Raw genomic sequence first — 13,205 nt, 5'->3', positions numbered from 1 at the left:
CATGTACTGAATTGTATGATCTCCAGGGCAGAGAGAAGAGCAGGCTGCTTTTCATAGCTTTGGGGGTAGCTGTGTTGGGGGTGACGTGTGAGAGTGAGGGACAATTTGCTGCCAGGGTAATTTCACAGTCACATCTGTCAGGATGCAGACTGCCCCTAGCCCTGCTTCTGCGCTGGATTCTACAGGTAACTGAATGTCCTTCTTTCTATCTTACTCCATCCTTATTAGGAACTTTTTTATTTTCATATGTCCTTCTTCACATCCTTTTCTTATCTATTACTCCTAGGGATGCACCGAATCCACATAAACTATTTTGGATGCGACCGAACCCCCGAATCCTTCACGAAAGATTCAGCCAAATACCGAACCAAATCCAAATTCTAATTTGCATTTGCCAATTAGGGATGGGAAGGGGAAAACATTTTTTACTTCCTTGTTTTGTGACAAAAAGTCACACGATTTTCCTCACCACCTCTAATTTGCATATGCAAATTAGGTTCGGATTCAGTTCGGCCGGGCAGAAGATTCGGTGCATCCCTAATAACTCCTCTCTCTGACCATCAATTTCCTCTTTCTCTATACACCCACTGCCTCCCACCTGTCTTCTTTTTATTGTTATGGGGCTTTTTCAAGGGGTTTATTTATTTAAGGGTGAGTTGTCTTTTCTTGAAAAATGTTAGTTTTTCAAGGTTAGTTTCATAAAAAAAATTGAATTTTTCCAGGGTAAAAACAATTACATCTTTCGAGATTTATTATGCCCTGAAGCTGCCAAAAGTCCGAATCCAAAAATACTCCAGCTGCAACCTGTCGAATTAATGTAAAAGTCAATGGCAGATATCCATTTAACCATTTGAAGATGTTTTTTTGCCTTCATGATTTTCGGGTGTTTTACACTGGTTTTCTCTCAAAAACTCAATACATTCGAGGTGTTCAAGGTTTTTTTTGCCTATGAACTTGATAAATTCAAGGTATTCAATTTTTTTCCCCGATTACATTCAATCGAATTTTTTACATTCAGATTTTTTCATAAATAAGCAAACATTCAAGTTTGTTTGAATTGTAAGTTCGAGGTAGACAAAAACCTCACAAAGCTCACAAACTCGACCTTTAATAATAAATGACTCCCATAATTCTCATTTCATATTTATTTGTTGATTAAGTAATATTCATTTAAATACATTTTCAATAATGTATGCCAGAGCTTATACTGTAATGTGTGGAATTCTCATGCTAGTACAGGTATGGGATCCATCATCCGCAAACCCGTTAGCCAGAAAGTTCCGAATTACGGAAAGGCTGTCTCCCATAGACTCCATTGTAATCAAATAATCCAAATTTTTAAAAATGAGTTCCTTTTTCTCTGCAATAATAAAACAGTAGCTTGTACATGATCCAAAATAAGATATAATTAATCCTCATTGGAAGCAAAAACAGCCTATTGGGTTTATTTAATGTTTACATGATTTTCTTGTAGACGTAAGGTGTGAAGATCCAAATTACAGAAAGACCCGTTATCCGGAAAGCCACAGGTCCCGAGCATTCTGGATAACAGGTCACATACCTGTAATTTGTATATGAGGGGGGAATTAGTTGCATGGATTCACCAAAGCTTCTACAAAGACTCACAAGCCAATAAACAATCACACACAACACACTCTCACACACTTGCCTACAGTTATTTCAATAGCTCCGGCTCTCTGGCCAACCGGGAGGTACAAGGGCACTCTGGTACATACCTATTGCTCTTTAGAAAGTGTAGACCAACATTTAAATGTAAATTTAATGTAGTTTAAATGTAAACAAGGCTTTGTCATCAGTGGTGTGACTTTGTTATTGTTAGACCTGCCATTCATATATGTTTTGTAGTCAAAAACGTAGTTTGGAGATCGCTATTCTACCATGAAATTTGTAGTTTGCCTATTATCTTTTTTCTGTGATGGGTGTTTTTTGTTCAGCTGCCTCTGAATCATATGTATTAGAATAAAGTTAGTTTGATATATTGGTGTTCAGATGTTCTCATTGGGTCTTCTTGGTCTTGTTTTTCTGCAAATCTGTTGGTTTATGAAAACATAAATAGTCAATGAGCTCCTAGAAAATTGAAAAATATGTTTCTATGATCTAGCAACAGAGACAATTCAAATGACACAATAACAGAAACACACAACCCTGCTTTGCTTTTCTGCCTTTTCTGCTTGTATTGCGGATGGTGTGTTTATGTGTGTGTGTGTGTGTGTGTGTTTATGTGTGTGTGTGGGGAGGGGGGGGGTGACTGGCCTGTGTGGAGAACCAGCTGCTAAAATATGCCTCCTGGTTTCCATAATTCAATTATATGAGAGGATTTATATACTTCTATCTTTGCTCTGTTTCCTAGAAAATAAATTTGGCTACTAGAATACACTGCCTTACTCTCTAACATGTTGTTAGTTTATCCAATAATGCTATGGATACCTGCCATTTGAAAGAATGTTTAGGAAAAGCTTATGAATTCAGGTACGGTTTAGAGAAAAGGTTACTGATGAAACCAGCAAACTGATAGTGAATAAATTATTTATTGGTGAAACTATGGTAGCACAGCAGATGCTATTAGGTTACCCGACAGTATCGGTTACAATCTGTGACACTTTACTAATACACGTTTCACAAGTGTGTACATTACGAGTTAAACTGGATTACACTCTTACAAAATACCTAATTAGCTGTTTAAGATAGCTTGATTATACAATGGTTATAGCTTTTTCTATGTTACGTGTGTATGCAGCACCAGACTTGTCCATGTTTTACCTTATTATTCACTAACAATAAATAATTGTTTTTTGTACATTCGCTTAGCTTTTTTATTTTTTGAGGACAATAGATTCTCTTGAAAAACTTTCACACACATAAACCTAATAGTTAATCCCTAATAGTTTATTATTAAATGTAACACCATTATACACATGCAATAATCACAGTGCTATCTTAGCTGCACACTCTTCCAAGCCCTGGCTCTAAACATCCATCATCATAGACCACTGGGTATGGATACTATTTCTTCACCTCAGCAAGAGAGGTCAATGAATGTACACACTTCTCTATCTGCTAGGCACTGGGATATCATATATATATATATATATATATATATATATATATATATATATATATATATATATATATATATATATATATATATATATATATATATGTGTGTGTGTAACACGATGGATCAGCACACACTGTTATTTTGTGAAGCAATAGTGTTTATTTCAAGCAAAACACATTTTTATCCAGCACCACTGGATAAATCTGTTTGAGTGCTGGTATCATTTGTTACATATATAACGAAAAAGTAGCAAATCAATCTGCGAATACTTAAATAAGAAACAGTATACAATTTAAACTAGATGAAGGTATCAAAATCCACAGACTATATCAAACACTGTTTGATATAGTCTGTGGATTTTGATACCTTCATCTTATTTAAGTATTTGCAGATTGATTTGCTACTTTTTCGTTATATATGTAACAAATGATCACCTGGAAAGGACTATTGAAACATTTTTGGAAACATTTTTTGCTACTTTTTCGTTATATATGTAACAAATGGACTATCACCTGGAAAGGACTATTGAAACATTTTTGGAAACATTTTTTTCTAACCTATTGGACACACATGGGACGTTTTTTCCGTTTTTTCCAATGAGGGGGTGGGTTTACTCACCTATTTAATCTGTATGCACGTATGGTCTGTATCACCTGACGAAGGGGGAACGCCCTCCGAAACGTTGTTGATGCAATAAACACACCAGGGGTAGGACCCCGGTTTAACTTGCTCCGTGTGCCAGGCCTCTTTTTCTTACAGGGGCGGCGTTGAGTCCCTGTTGCGGTTCCACGAATACCTGCAAAAGGTACATCCTCCATTTCTTTTCCACTGATATTTGATGAGAAGGTGCAGTTTTTGGATGTACTTGTATACAAAAGTTTACAAGGTGGTGTGGATACATCAGTATACACAAAACCGACTGACCACAATCAGATATTACACTTTCGTAGTAATTATCCACCTCACACTAAGAAGTCAATACATATTAAGCTCCCCATAGACGCGACGATTCTTCTTGCTGAACGACCGATTTTAGGGAAGTCTGACTAATCCTTTGAAATTATTGTGCGGTTAGTGGGATTTCGAACGATCGTACATCTTACGATTTTTCGGCCGACATCTGTCAGGAAATTGATCGGCCAGGTCAAAAAATCTTTGTCGGTCCCAGTGCAATCTATCTATGTTTGCAGGGCCAAGCAGGCAGTTCCCCTTTGTTTTCCTGGCAAATTGGTATTTTTAGTTGATGGTCAATTTGTACAATTGTTCCGAGAAAATCGTGGTCTCACGATGAGGATCGGATCTTTTAAAAATCTCAACATCTATGGCCAGCTTTAGTCAGCTAGTAAGGGTTGACAGAATAGTGAGTAAGAAAGAAGAAAGGGAGAAACAACAAGAATTGATGCACAGAAAATTTCAGGAGAGGGGATAGCCAGAAAATGTGTTACAGCAAGCAAGAAGGAAAGTCAATGTAAAAAAAGCAAGAAAAGAAATAAAACAAGAGAGTACACGTATTCCCTTTGTGTCTGAATATAGCAGCTCCAGTAAGAACATTTGGGCGGTTTTGCGCCACCATTGGCATATCTTACAGGGAGCTTATCCCCAGGTTGGAGAGTTTATAGCACCGCCCGTGATGTCATACCGCAGAGGCAATACAATTGGCCGTATGGTCATTTCGACTAAAATTAAGAAAAAAATCGAGACAGATTGATACATTTCTGGGATTGAGAACCATGGGTATGTATCCATGTATTGGCTGTACACAATGTCCCAATGTTATTAGGGGTAGAGACTTTATACACCCAGGAACAGGACATTTTACTTGTACATCCAAATATGTAATTTATGCTCTAACTTGTCCATGTGGCTACATTTATATAGGAGAGACAACCCAGATGGTCAAGTCTCGTATTTCACAACATAAATCTTCAATTAATTTGGGGAATGACAGATTGCTGGTTTCGAAACACTTTAATGATATGGGTCACAATGCAGACCAATTTAAATTTATTGTATTGGAAGGGATTCCACCACTCAAGTATGGAGGTGATAGAGAGCAGAAGTTAAAGCAGAGAGAGGAGTGGTGAATATACAAACTAAATACATTAGCACCCAATGGTCTGAACAGAGACTATGACATAGCTTTTTCTATAAATTAAAGGTTCACCCCTGATAGAGATTTGACTCAAGCTAAGGGAGACACAGAAAGGGTTAAAAACACTGCTGCATCCGTTACTGAGTAACCCCAATGTCATGTCCTGTTTGAGTGTTTTAAATGTTTGGCTTATACCTGTGATATGTGACCACTTGTTAAGATTGAGAAAGGGCACAATGCATGCCAAAGCATTGCTGATGGAAACATTGTTACAAACAGGTGACTTATGTTGCAACTTTTATCATTTTTAATACACAATTTTTTCACTTTTTGACTAATTGAGTGCTGCCTTTTTCTTGTTTGGACTTATATATAACATATATAATATCCCTCTATAAATCTATATCTATCATTCTCATGTGTTGTTCTCAGCATTATGCCAGTATTACAGATCAGCCCCTATTCCTGCTCATTCTTACCTTCTTTGTCACAATCCCCAAGAATCCACCCCATTGTCCACCCATTGATGTAACTGATGTAACTGATGTAACTAGGAGAGGGCCTAAATAGAAAGATTAGTAATAAAAAGTAGCAATAATAATACTATAATGTAATACTATAATAATAATGTGTAGCCCTACAGAGCATTTGTTTTTAGATGGTGTCAGTGACCCCCATTTGAAAACTGAAAAGAATTAGAAAGAGAAAGCAAATAGTTTAAAAACTATAAAAAATAAAAAAACGAAGGCCAATTGAATACAATTATTAAATTAAATTGAATTTGTATGTAAGTTCAAACATATACATTTACTTAATAAATACAACTTAGGCAAATGTCTTTCTTAACATAGTATTTATTTTTACCTTTCTGTGCATATGTAGTTTTACATTTCTGTGCTCTGCTGTAGACAACACACACCAGAGGGGATTACGGCAGGTGGTTTATTAAAGCTCAATGCTAATAAAGGCCAAGCAAACCACAGTACATTACTACAATAGCCTCTGTTTGTAAGTGTGAGTTGTCTGTAAGTCAGGTGTATGTAACTCAAGGACTCCCTGTAGTTGCTTAGAATTAGCCACTCCAGGGCCGGGCCAGGCCGGTCAGGCGCCCCAGGCAACCCAGCCAGCCGTGGCGCCCCTCCACCGCGCGTGCAGGAAGTACACGTGCATGAGAGATGACCGGCCCGTCACCCCCTTCCGGTATGCTCTCCTCCTCCCCTCCTGTACGCGCACGCATGTGTATGCACACAAACAGTACGCAGGACTCAAGAGGAGAGGAGCGCACTCAGCCGGACTAGGGGTAGGAAGCGGAGAAAGGTACGTGCCTGGCACCCTCCAAGCTTTGTGCCCTAGGCACGTGCCTACTCTGCCTACCCCTAGTTCCGGCCCTGAGCCACTCTATAACATACTGAAAGTGAACTTAAAGGGGAACTACCCCTTTAACTGATGCTATTTTTCACCTGTTTATTATGCAGTAGTTCTAACAATTTTTCTTTATTATATGTGTGCCTTGTTTTTATTCATAGGACTGTTTGCTAAAAGGAAAAGGACATCCCTTTGGTTTGCAATCTCCCTTCTTGTCTTGTCACTTTTTATACTCACAACTGGCCTAGTGGCAACTACAAGGACAGAGAATATAAGTGTGGGAGGTTACTATCCTGGCATTATTGTAAGTATGCTTCATTTGGATATTTACCAACTATTTTAAGGGGCATAGTATAGAAAATATATTTAAGGACTAATTTGTTTTTTAGATGGTGTCAGTGACCCCCATTTGAAAACTGAAAAGAATTAGAAAGAGAAAGCAAATAGTTTAAAAACTATAAAAAAGAAAAAAATGAAGGCCAATTGAATACAATTATTAAATTAAATTGGATTTGTATGTAAGTTGAAACATATAAATTTACTTAATAAATACAACAAAGGCAAATGTCTTTCTTCACATAGTATTTATTTTTACTTTTCTGTGCATATGTAGTTTTACATTCCTGTGCTCTGCAGTAGACAACAGACACCAGAGGGGATTACGGCAGGTAGTTTGCAAGTGCACATGCTAGGAGCCAAATGATGTACAATATTATAGGACTGTTCACAAAGGTAGCCTTCTGAGGAACATGAGCCTAGAATCAACCTGCCAGTTCAGTCTGCTTTGATGAATTGCACAAAGGTGCAAATTCGGAAGATTTTCCTACATGCTGTAAAGCCCTAAAAGAAATATCACATTTCAGCTTTATGAGAACACTATCATTAAATTGAACACGCTTGTAAAATATATTTTTAGAAAACAATGAATATGGTTTAACCCTTATCCAGCGTATCACAAGCTGATCCTGCATTGCACTTACAAGGAACCAAAAATGTAGAATACATAGCGCTGGCTAGATGCTACAATTATAATAGATTGTAGTAGCTCAATAACTGATATGTGCTGGCAACAGTGAGGTAAGCCAAATCTCTGCCTCTACACATTGAAAAATGAAATAGGTAATTACAGAAAAGACACTATTTGTTGCTTTTCAAAGTTTCTTTTAGACTTTCTTCAAGTAACAATTATAATCAGAGTGTTTTCTGTTCTTCCTTTCCCCCTGCAGTGAAATTATTGCTAAGGCAATGGTGAGCACATTTGTCTTCTTTCCCAGTTCATATGTCTATGAGAGTAAGTGCAGACTGCTTTTCATTAGATGCAGGGAAAAGTCATCCAGAATATGCCAATGTGTCCCAGTTGAATGCTGGGGTATTGCAATCGTAGGGCAATAGTTTGCCAATGTGACATTCATTTAAAGTGGCAGTACACCCCATGCGTTCAATTAATATGGCTTGTGCTCAATATACTTTTTGCCTATTGTTTTAGTCATGTAGCCATATTGGCTCTGGGATTAAACTGCTAAAGGCTCCAGCAGAAGCCTCCCTTTATAAACTGTGACCAGTACCCACATATATTCTTGCTGTGCTTGGCCATGATGGAATGAAGTAGCTTCCCCCAGCTCCCCTGTTTTTGTTATGCCTGAAAGTCCCCCTGCATTGTTTGGTCAGGTCATGATGCTAATTCAATATTAACCCAATACTCTCAGCATGATACATGAGGGAACAGTCAATGTCAGATTTATGAAAAGACCCCATAATGAGGAACAGGCAGACTTAATAGAGAGCTGGGTTGGCAAAATTACTCTATCCATCAGCAACCATAATTGTGGGCTGCCAACCAGGTCTTCACCAATTTGTTGCTATTTGCACTTGCATCTTGAAAACAGCTTAACATGAAAGTGTGTGTGTGTGTTACAAAATAACATGGAAGTACAATTACTTGTTAGAGACAGGCCTCCAGACACCTGTAATCACGTCACCTGAACTTCATCTGCCTTGTAAACTATTACCTTCAAATGTCATGGACTCTGAATCAATTCATTTGGTTAACTATTGTGTTTTGATGTTTCAGCTTGGGTTTGGATCTTTCCTTGGTATTATTGGAATCCATCTTGTAGAAAATAGAAAACAAATGGTATGTAATTGAGGGTATTTGTGTCTTCTATGTCAAGTAGCACAGAATATACAATGCACATCTTTTATGCACTTGAGATTTTTGGGGGGTGGGGAACAGATTTTCTACATTTAATTTCTCAAGAGGAAGAAATAGTACTTTTTCTTTAATATAAATGTGATTTTTGAAGTTGGAGATGAAAGTATGCTATCAAGTGAGGAATCACAAAGGCACAGAGGAGGCATGAAATGTACCAACAGAGCATGAAATGGATCACAAATTTAATTGCACAGACGTATTTAATGTCATCTTTCTCCTCTGGGAATAATATTTAACTATTTTAGAAAACAGAATGGAATAATGTTGTTTATGAGGATTCTGCCTATCCATTTTCACTATCAAGGGAGATGTAAATACAAGTGACAGTGTTTATGACCATGCCTAATGCCTAATGACCTGAAACATGATCCCAAATTGTTTTCATGACAATCCTGAACCAGGAATTGTTGATTCTGTTAACATTTTGGATGCAGTTAGAATTATAGTGGACACTGACTGCAAAATGGAAACTATACCCACAGTTATACAGAGTGCCCTCTAAAAAAATTTTGGCTGCGCAAAAATTGCATAAACTTTTTAAAAACATGTGTGTGCACTTTTTAAAAGCATGTGTACAGAGAAGTGGTAAAATCAAGTTTGTGTTAGCACGTTAATGAGAATTATGGCTGTAAAACATAGGTCTAAATTGCTTATTAATGGCCAGACTTAGAAATACTAATAAAGCAACACTATTGGTTGTTGTTATAAAATAAAATGGCTGTTTGGAAGAAATATGCTTTGTAGTTTTTTGGAAAGGATGCATTAATTCCCTAGCTTTCATTTTTTCATTTTTTTCTTATTAATTATTTGTCTTCTTCTTCTTAGCTTGAAATAGGGTTCACTGACCTCATCTAAAAGACAAAAGGTTTTGTTGGGCCACAAAATTATTGTTATTGCTACTATTACTCATCTTTCTAATCAGTCCCTCTCCTATTCATATTCCAGTCTCGCATGCAAATCAATGCATGGTTGCTAGGGTAATTTGGACCCTAGCAACTACTGAAATTGTAGTCTGGAGCGCTGCTGAATAAAAAGCTAAATAACTCAAAAACCAGAAATAATAAAAAGTGAAAACCAATTGTAAATTGCCTCAGAATTTCTTCTCTACGTTATACTAAAAGTTAATTTAAAGGTGAACAACCCCTTTAAATATCAATAATGAACCCACCCAATTCAATGACAATACAATTAACTTTGCCCATTGCATTATTGAGTTTCAATTGTCTTGAAACTTTATGAATGGTTAATCCTAAATATTCCTTAATATATCAATAAATATTAATATGTCTTAATGCTTATTTCAAACTCTACACATACAGTAAACATAATGATGTCCAAAACATTGAACTCAACACTGGTATTTCATATGTACACGCATTTATATAACTATGTTCAGTAAACATCTGCATGCATCATGAAGCAGTTGCAGTGTCCCTTCCATTTAGGTGGCATGACTGTACCTGTACTGAACTAACGCAACTGCCCTCATTTACCTGAAGTTTCCTATTTTCTTTTAGATGTATAATTAACCAACCACTTCATTATTAAGAGACAGGAAAGTAATTATATGGGTAAAAGTTTTTCAAGCGAGAAGAGGCCAGTATTCCTCAATATAGCTGGATAAGGGTACATTTTAGGGTATAGGACGTGTTCCATTAGAACAGCGGTCTTCAAGCATTTTCAGTTCAAGCCCCCTTGGAGTTCCAACTTTTGGCAAGGATTTGCAGATATATCTTGACTATTTGTCCAGATTGCAGATATATGAGAATATCAGTGAATCAGTCATTCAGGCTCAGCCATTGTTACAAGAATATCTAGAACAGCAAATGAGTTCTCACCAATATCTCACCAGAAATGACTGTCAAGCTGAACCTCCAGGTGTATCTAGAAGAGCAATAGGCAGGGCTGGGCCAAGGTATTTGGGACCCTAGGCAAGGGCTTCAAGCAGTGCCCCTCACCCAGTCCTGCATTACCATTTCCCACCTTACCATTCATGTTGTCCCCTGTACCTGTGCCAGCAGCCATCATGCTGCCCCATGTACCTGTACCAGCACCTATCCTTTTGCCCCATTTGTTCCTGTGCCAGCATAAGCCAAAACATCCATCATATTGCTACCCGCAATCTGAACCTATACCAGCAGCAGCCAAAAAAATCCATCATATTGCCCCTAATTTGTAGCTGAACAGGAGCCAAAAATCCATCATATTGTCCCAAACATCTGTGTACTTCAGCCAGCAGCAGCCAATTTCTTATATTGCCCCCATCTGTACCTGTGCCAGCAGCAGCCAAAAAATCCACAATATTACCCCCAAATTTGTACTTGTGCCAGCAGAAGCCAAAATCCATCGTATTGCCCCATATCATCTGTTTACCTGTGCTAGCAGCTGCCAAGAGGGCGGTGTGGAGTGTAAAAGGGGATTGAAACAAGCAGTTTATAAAATTCAAAACTATTAAAGGTCTTGCAAACCAGGGTTTAAAAAATAAAATAAAAAATACCCTTAAAAGTGCACCCCCCCCATGATTACACCCTAGGCAGCCGCCTACTCTGCCTACCCCAAGTTTCAGCCCTGGCAATAGACATGCTCTCCAAATCTCAACATTACTGGCCGTCAGGCTGAGACCTCTCCACTGATTCAAGCCTCCCCATCATTTTTGAGGGCCAGTCCTACAGTTTTGGAACCACTGAATGAGAACGTGAAAGGTTTGACGGCGCGTTTAATCTATGGTTGTAGTAAAGATTTAGGAGTTTTCCTGTACACTCTATACTTCCTTATAGTGCTGTTTCCCCTTGTTTTCACTAGAAATATTTACACCTCCAACATCACAATTGTTTCTAATGTTTGGATCTATGACAGTTCTCATAATAAAACATTTTTGCAGAACAGCGATTCACTTAGCATGTCATGTCTTGGTAGCTGCAAATCTGTGCTAAACAAGATGCAGTTGGCCTAGAGGTTGAGTAATCAGCCTTTGATGTGGGATCTTATGATAGAGACCCTGATTCAATTCCTTGTGGCAACTCCTTGCAACACCGGACAGTTATTTACTAAAATCCAAATTTGTCTCATATTTTATAAAAAAAAAAAAACATGATCAAACACCCATGCTGCATTTGAAATTATTTATTAATAAAATAATCTGACAATCAGATAGTGGGAAAACTCAATAAAATTGAGTGCAACCTAAATCACTGAAATTTTTCAGGCTTTTTTCCCGAATTGCTTGATTTGTTTGAGTTTTTGCCACAAACCCCCGAAAAAGTCGGATTTTCAGGCTACACCCTGCGAAAACCACGATAACTTCTGCGAAAACCACGATAACTTCAGTTCGGGATAGGTGCCTCTCATTGTCCCATACAGCACCTTGACATGTCTGAGATGGCGGATTTTTGGATTCTGGCTTTTTGCAGCATCGGGGTATAATAAATATCTAAAAATTATATATTTTTTTGTCTGCAAAAAACCCTACCACAAAAATTCAAGGTTTAATAAATAACCCCCTTAATTTCCTGGCGTCCCATCGTACTTAGGGGTGTAATTATTAACATTGGAGGCAAACATCACAGATGCTGTTGCCGATAGAAACCAATCAGCAATTAGATTTGAACAGTCACCTACAAGTAAACAAGAAAACAAAAGCAACAATCTTATGTTTCTCTACAGTGTTAATAAATATGCTGCTTAGCATGCCTATAATGGCTGCCTTGCTTGCTGTAAAGTGCAGCTACTAATCTCCTTACCTACTTTTCCTCCTTTGCCTCTAAATTGTCATTACCATATTAGATTTAAGATATGTTTAATTTTTCTTTAAAGTTGTTTACCTCATATAAGTAAACCCTTCTTGCAGAAGACATGATGGACTTTTCACTGCTTCCATTAATACCTGTTCATATGTCCATACTGCTCTGCTTCCCTGGAATTCCCTGATACATTGCATCAGTCCTTTTATAATTCAGCTTCAAAACACATGCCTTTTGAAAACCCTGGTTCTTGCAATTTCTTTTTTAATAATGAGAAATACTTCTCTAAACCTCCACCTGCAAGTGTCAGAACTAAGGATTGGGATACAGTTCTATTAAAAAGTCGTGCCCCTTTTCTAAACTTGCACATCTCCTACTTGCCTTGGGAATCTTCAAGTTGCCATGTTACTAAGACATGCACCCAGTATTTGTGAAATATTTTACCAAAAAAATATTGCAATAATCAAATCAAAGGGGTGGGTGGATCAGCCATGTTTAGTAATATGATAGCAGTCAGTAAATATGAGCCTTTAGAGGCCAAACTTCTGTGATACTGGAAACCAGGGAGTGGCGCCTGCATTCTTAATGAGAAATGATAGATTGAAAGTGATCCCAAGGGCTCTGGTCATCATCTCCTTTAATAATTTGTACCGAAGCCTTTACATAAAAAAGTAACCTAGAGTGATGTGACTGCTTAATTAATAACATTATTATCAT

General features: G+C 37.6%; 1 protein-coding gene across 1 annotated transcript in view; it reads left to right on the top strand.

Moving 5' to 3' along the window:
• The window catches only part of tmem255b.L (transmembrane protein 255B L homeolog), a 47,216-nt gene that overhangs the window by 18,753 nt on the left and 15,258 nt on the right, over positions 1 to 13,205 (top strand). Inside the window, exons 4-5 of the mRNA XM_041581285.1 lie at positions 6,698 to 6,840; positions 8,608 to 8,670. Of these exons, the coding sequence (XP_041437219.1) occupies positions 6,698 to 6,840; positions 8,608 to 8,670 (206 nt within the window). The remainder of the gene's footprint in view (positions 1 to 6,697; positions 6,841 to 8,607; positions 8,671 to 13,205) is intronic.

Source organism: Xenopus laevis, chromosome 2L (genome assembly GCF_017654675.1).
Source record: "Xenopus laevis strain J_2021 chromosome 2L, Xenopus_laevis_v10.1, whole genome shotgun sequence".
In the NCBI taxonomy this organism is placed as follows: Eukaryota; Metazoa; Chordata; class Amphibia; order Anura; family Pipidae; genus Xenopus; species Xenopus laevis.
This window is presented reverse-complemented; position numbering and strand designations above follow the sequence as displayed.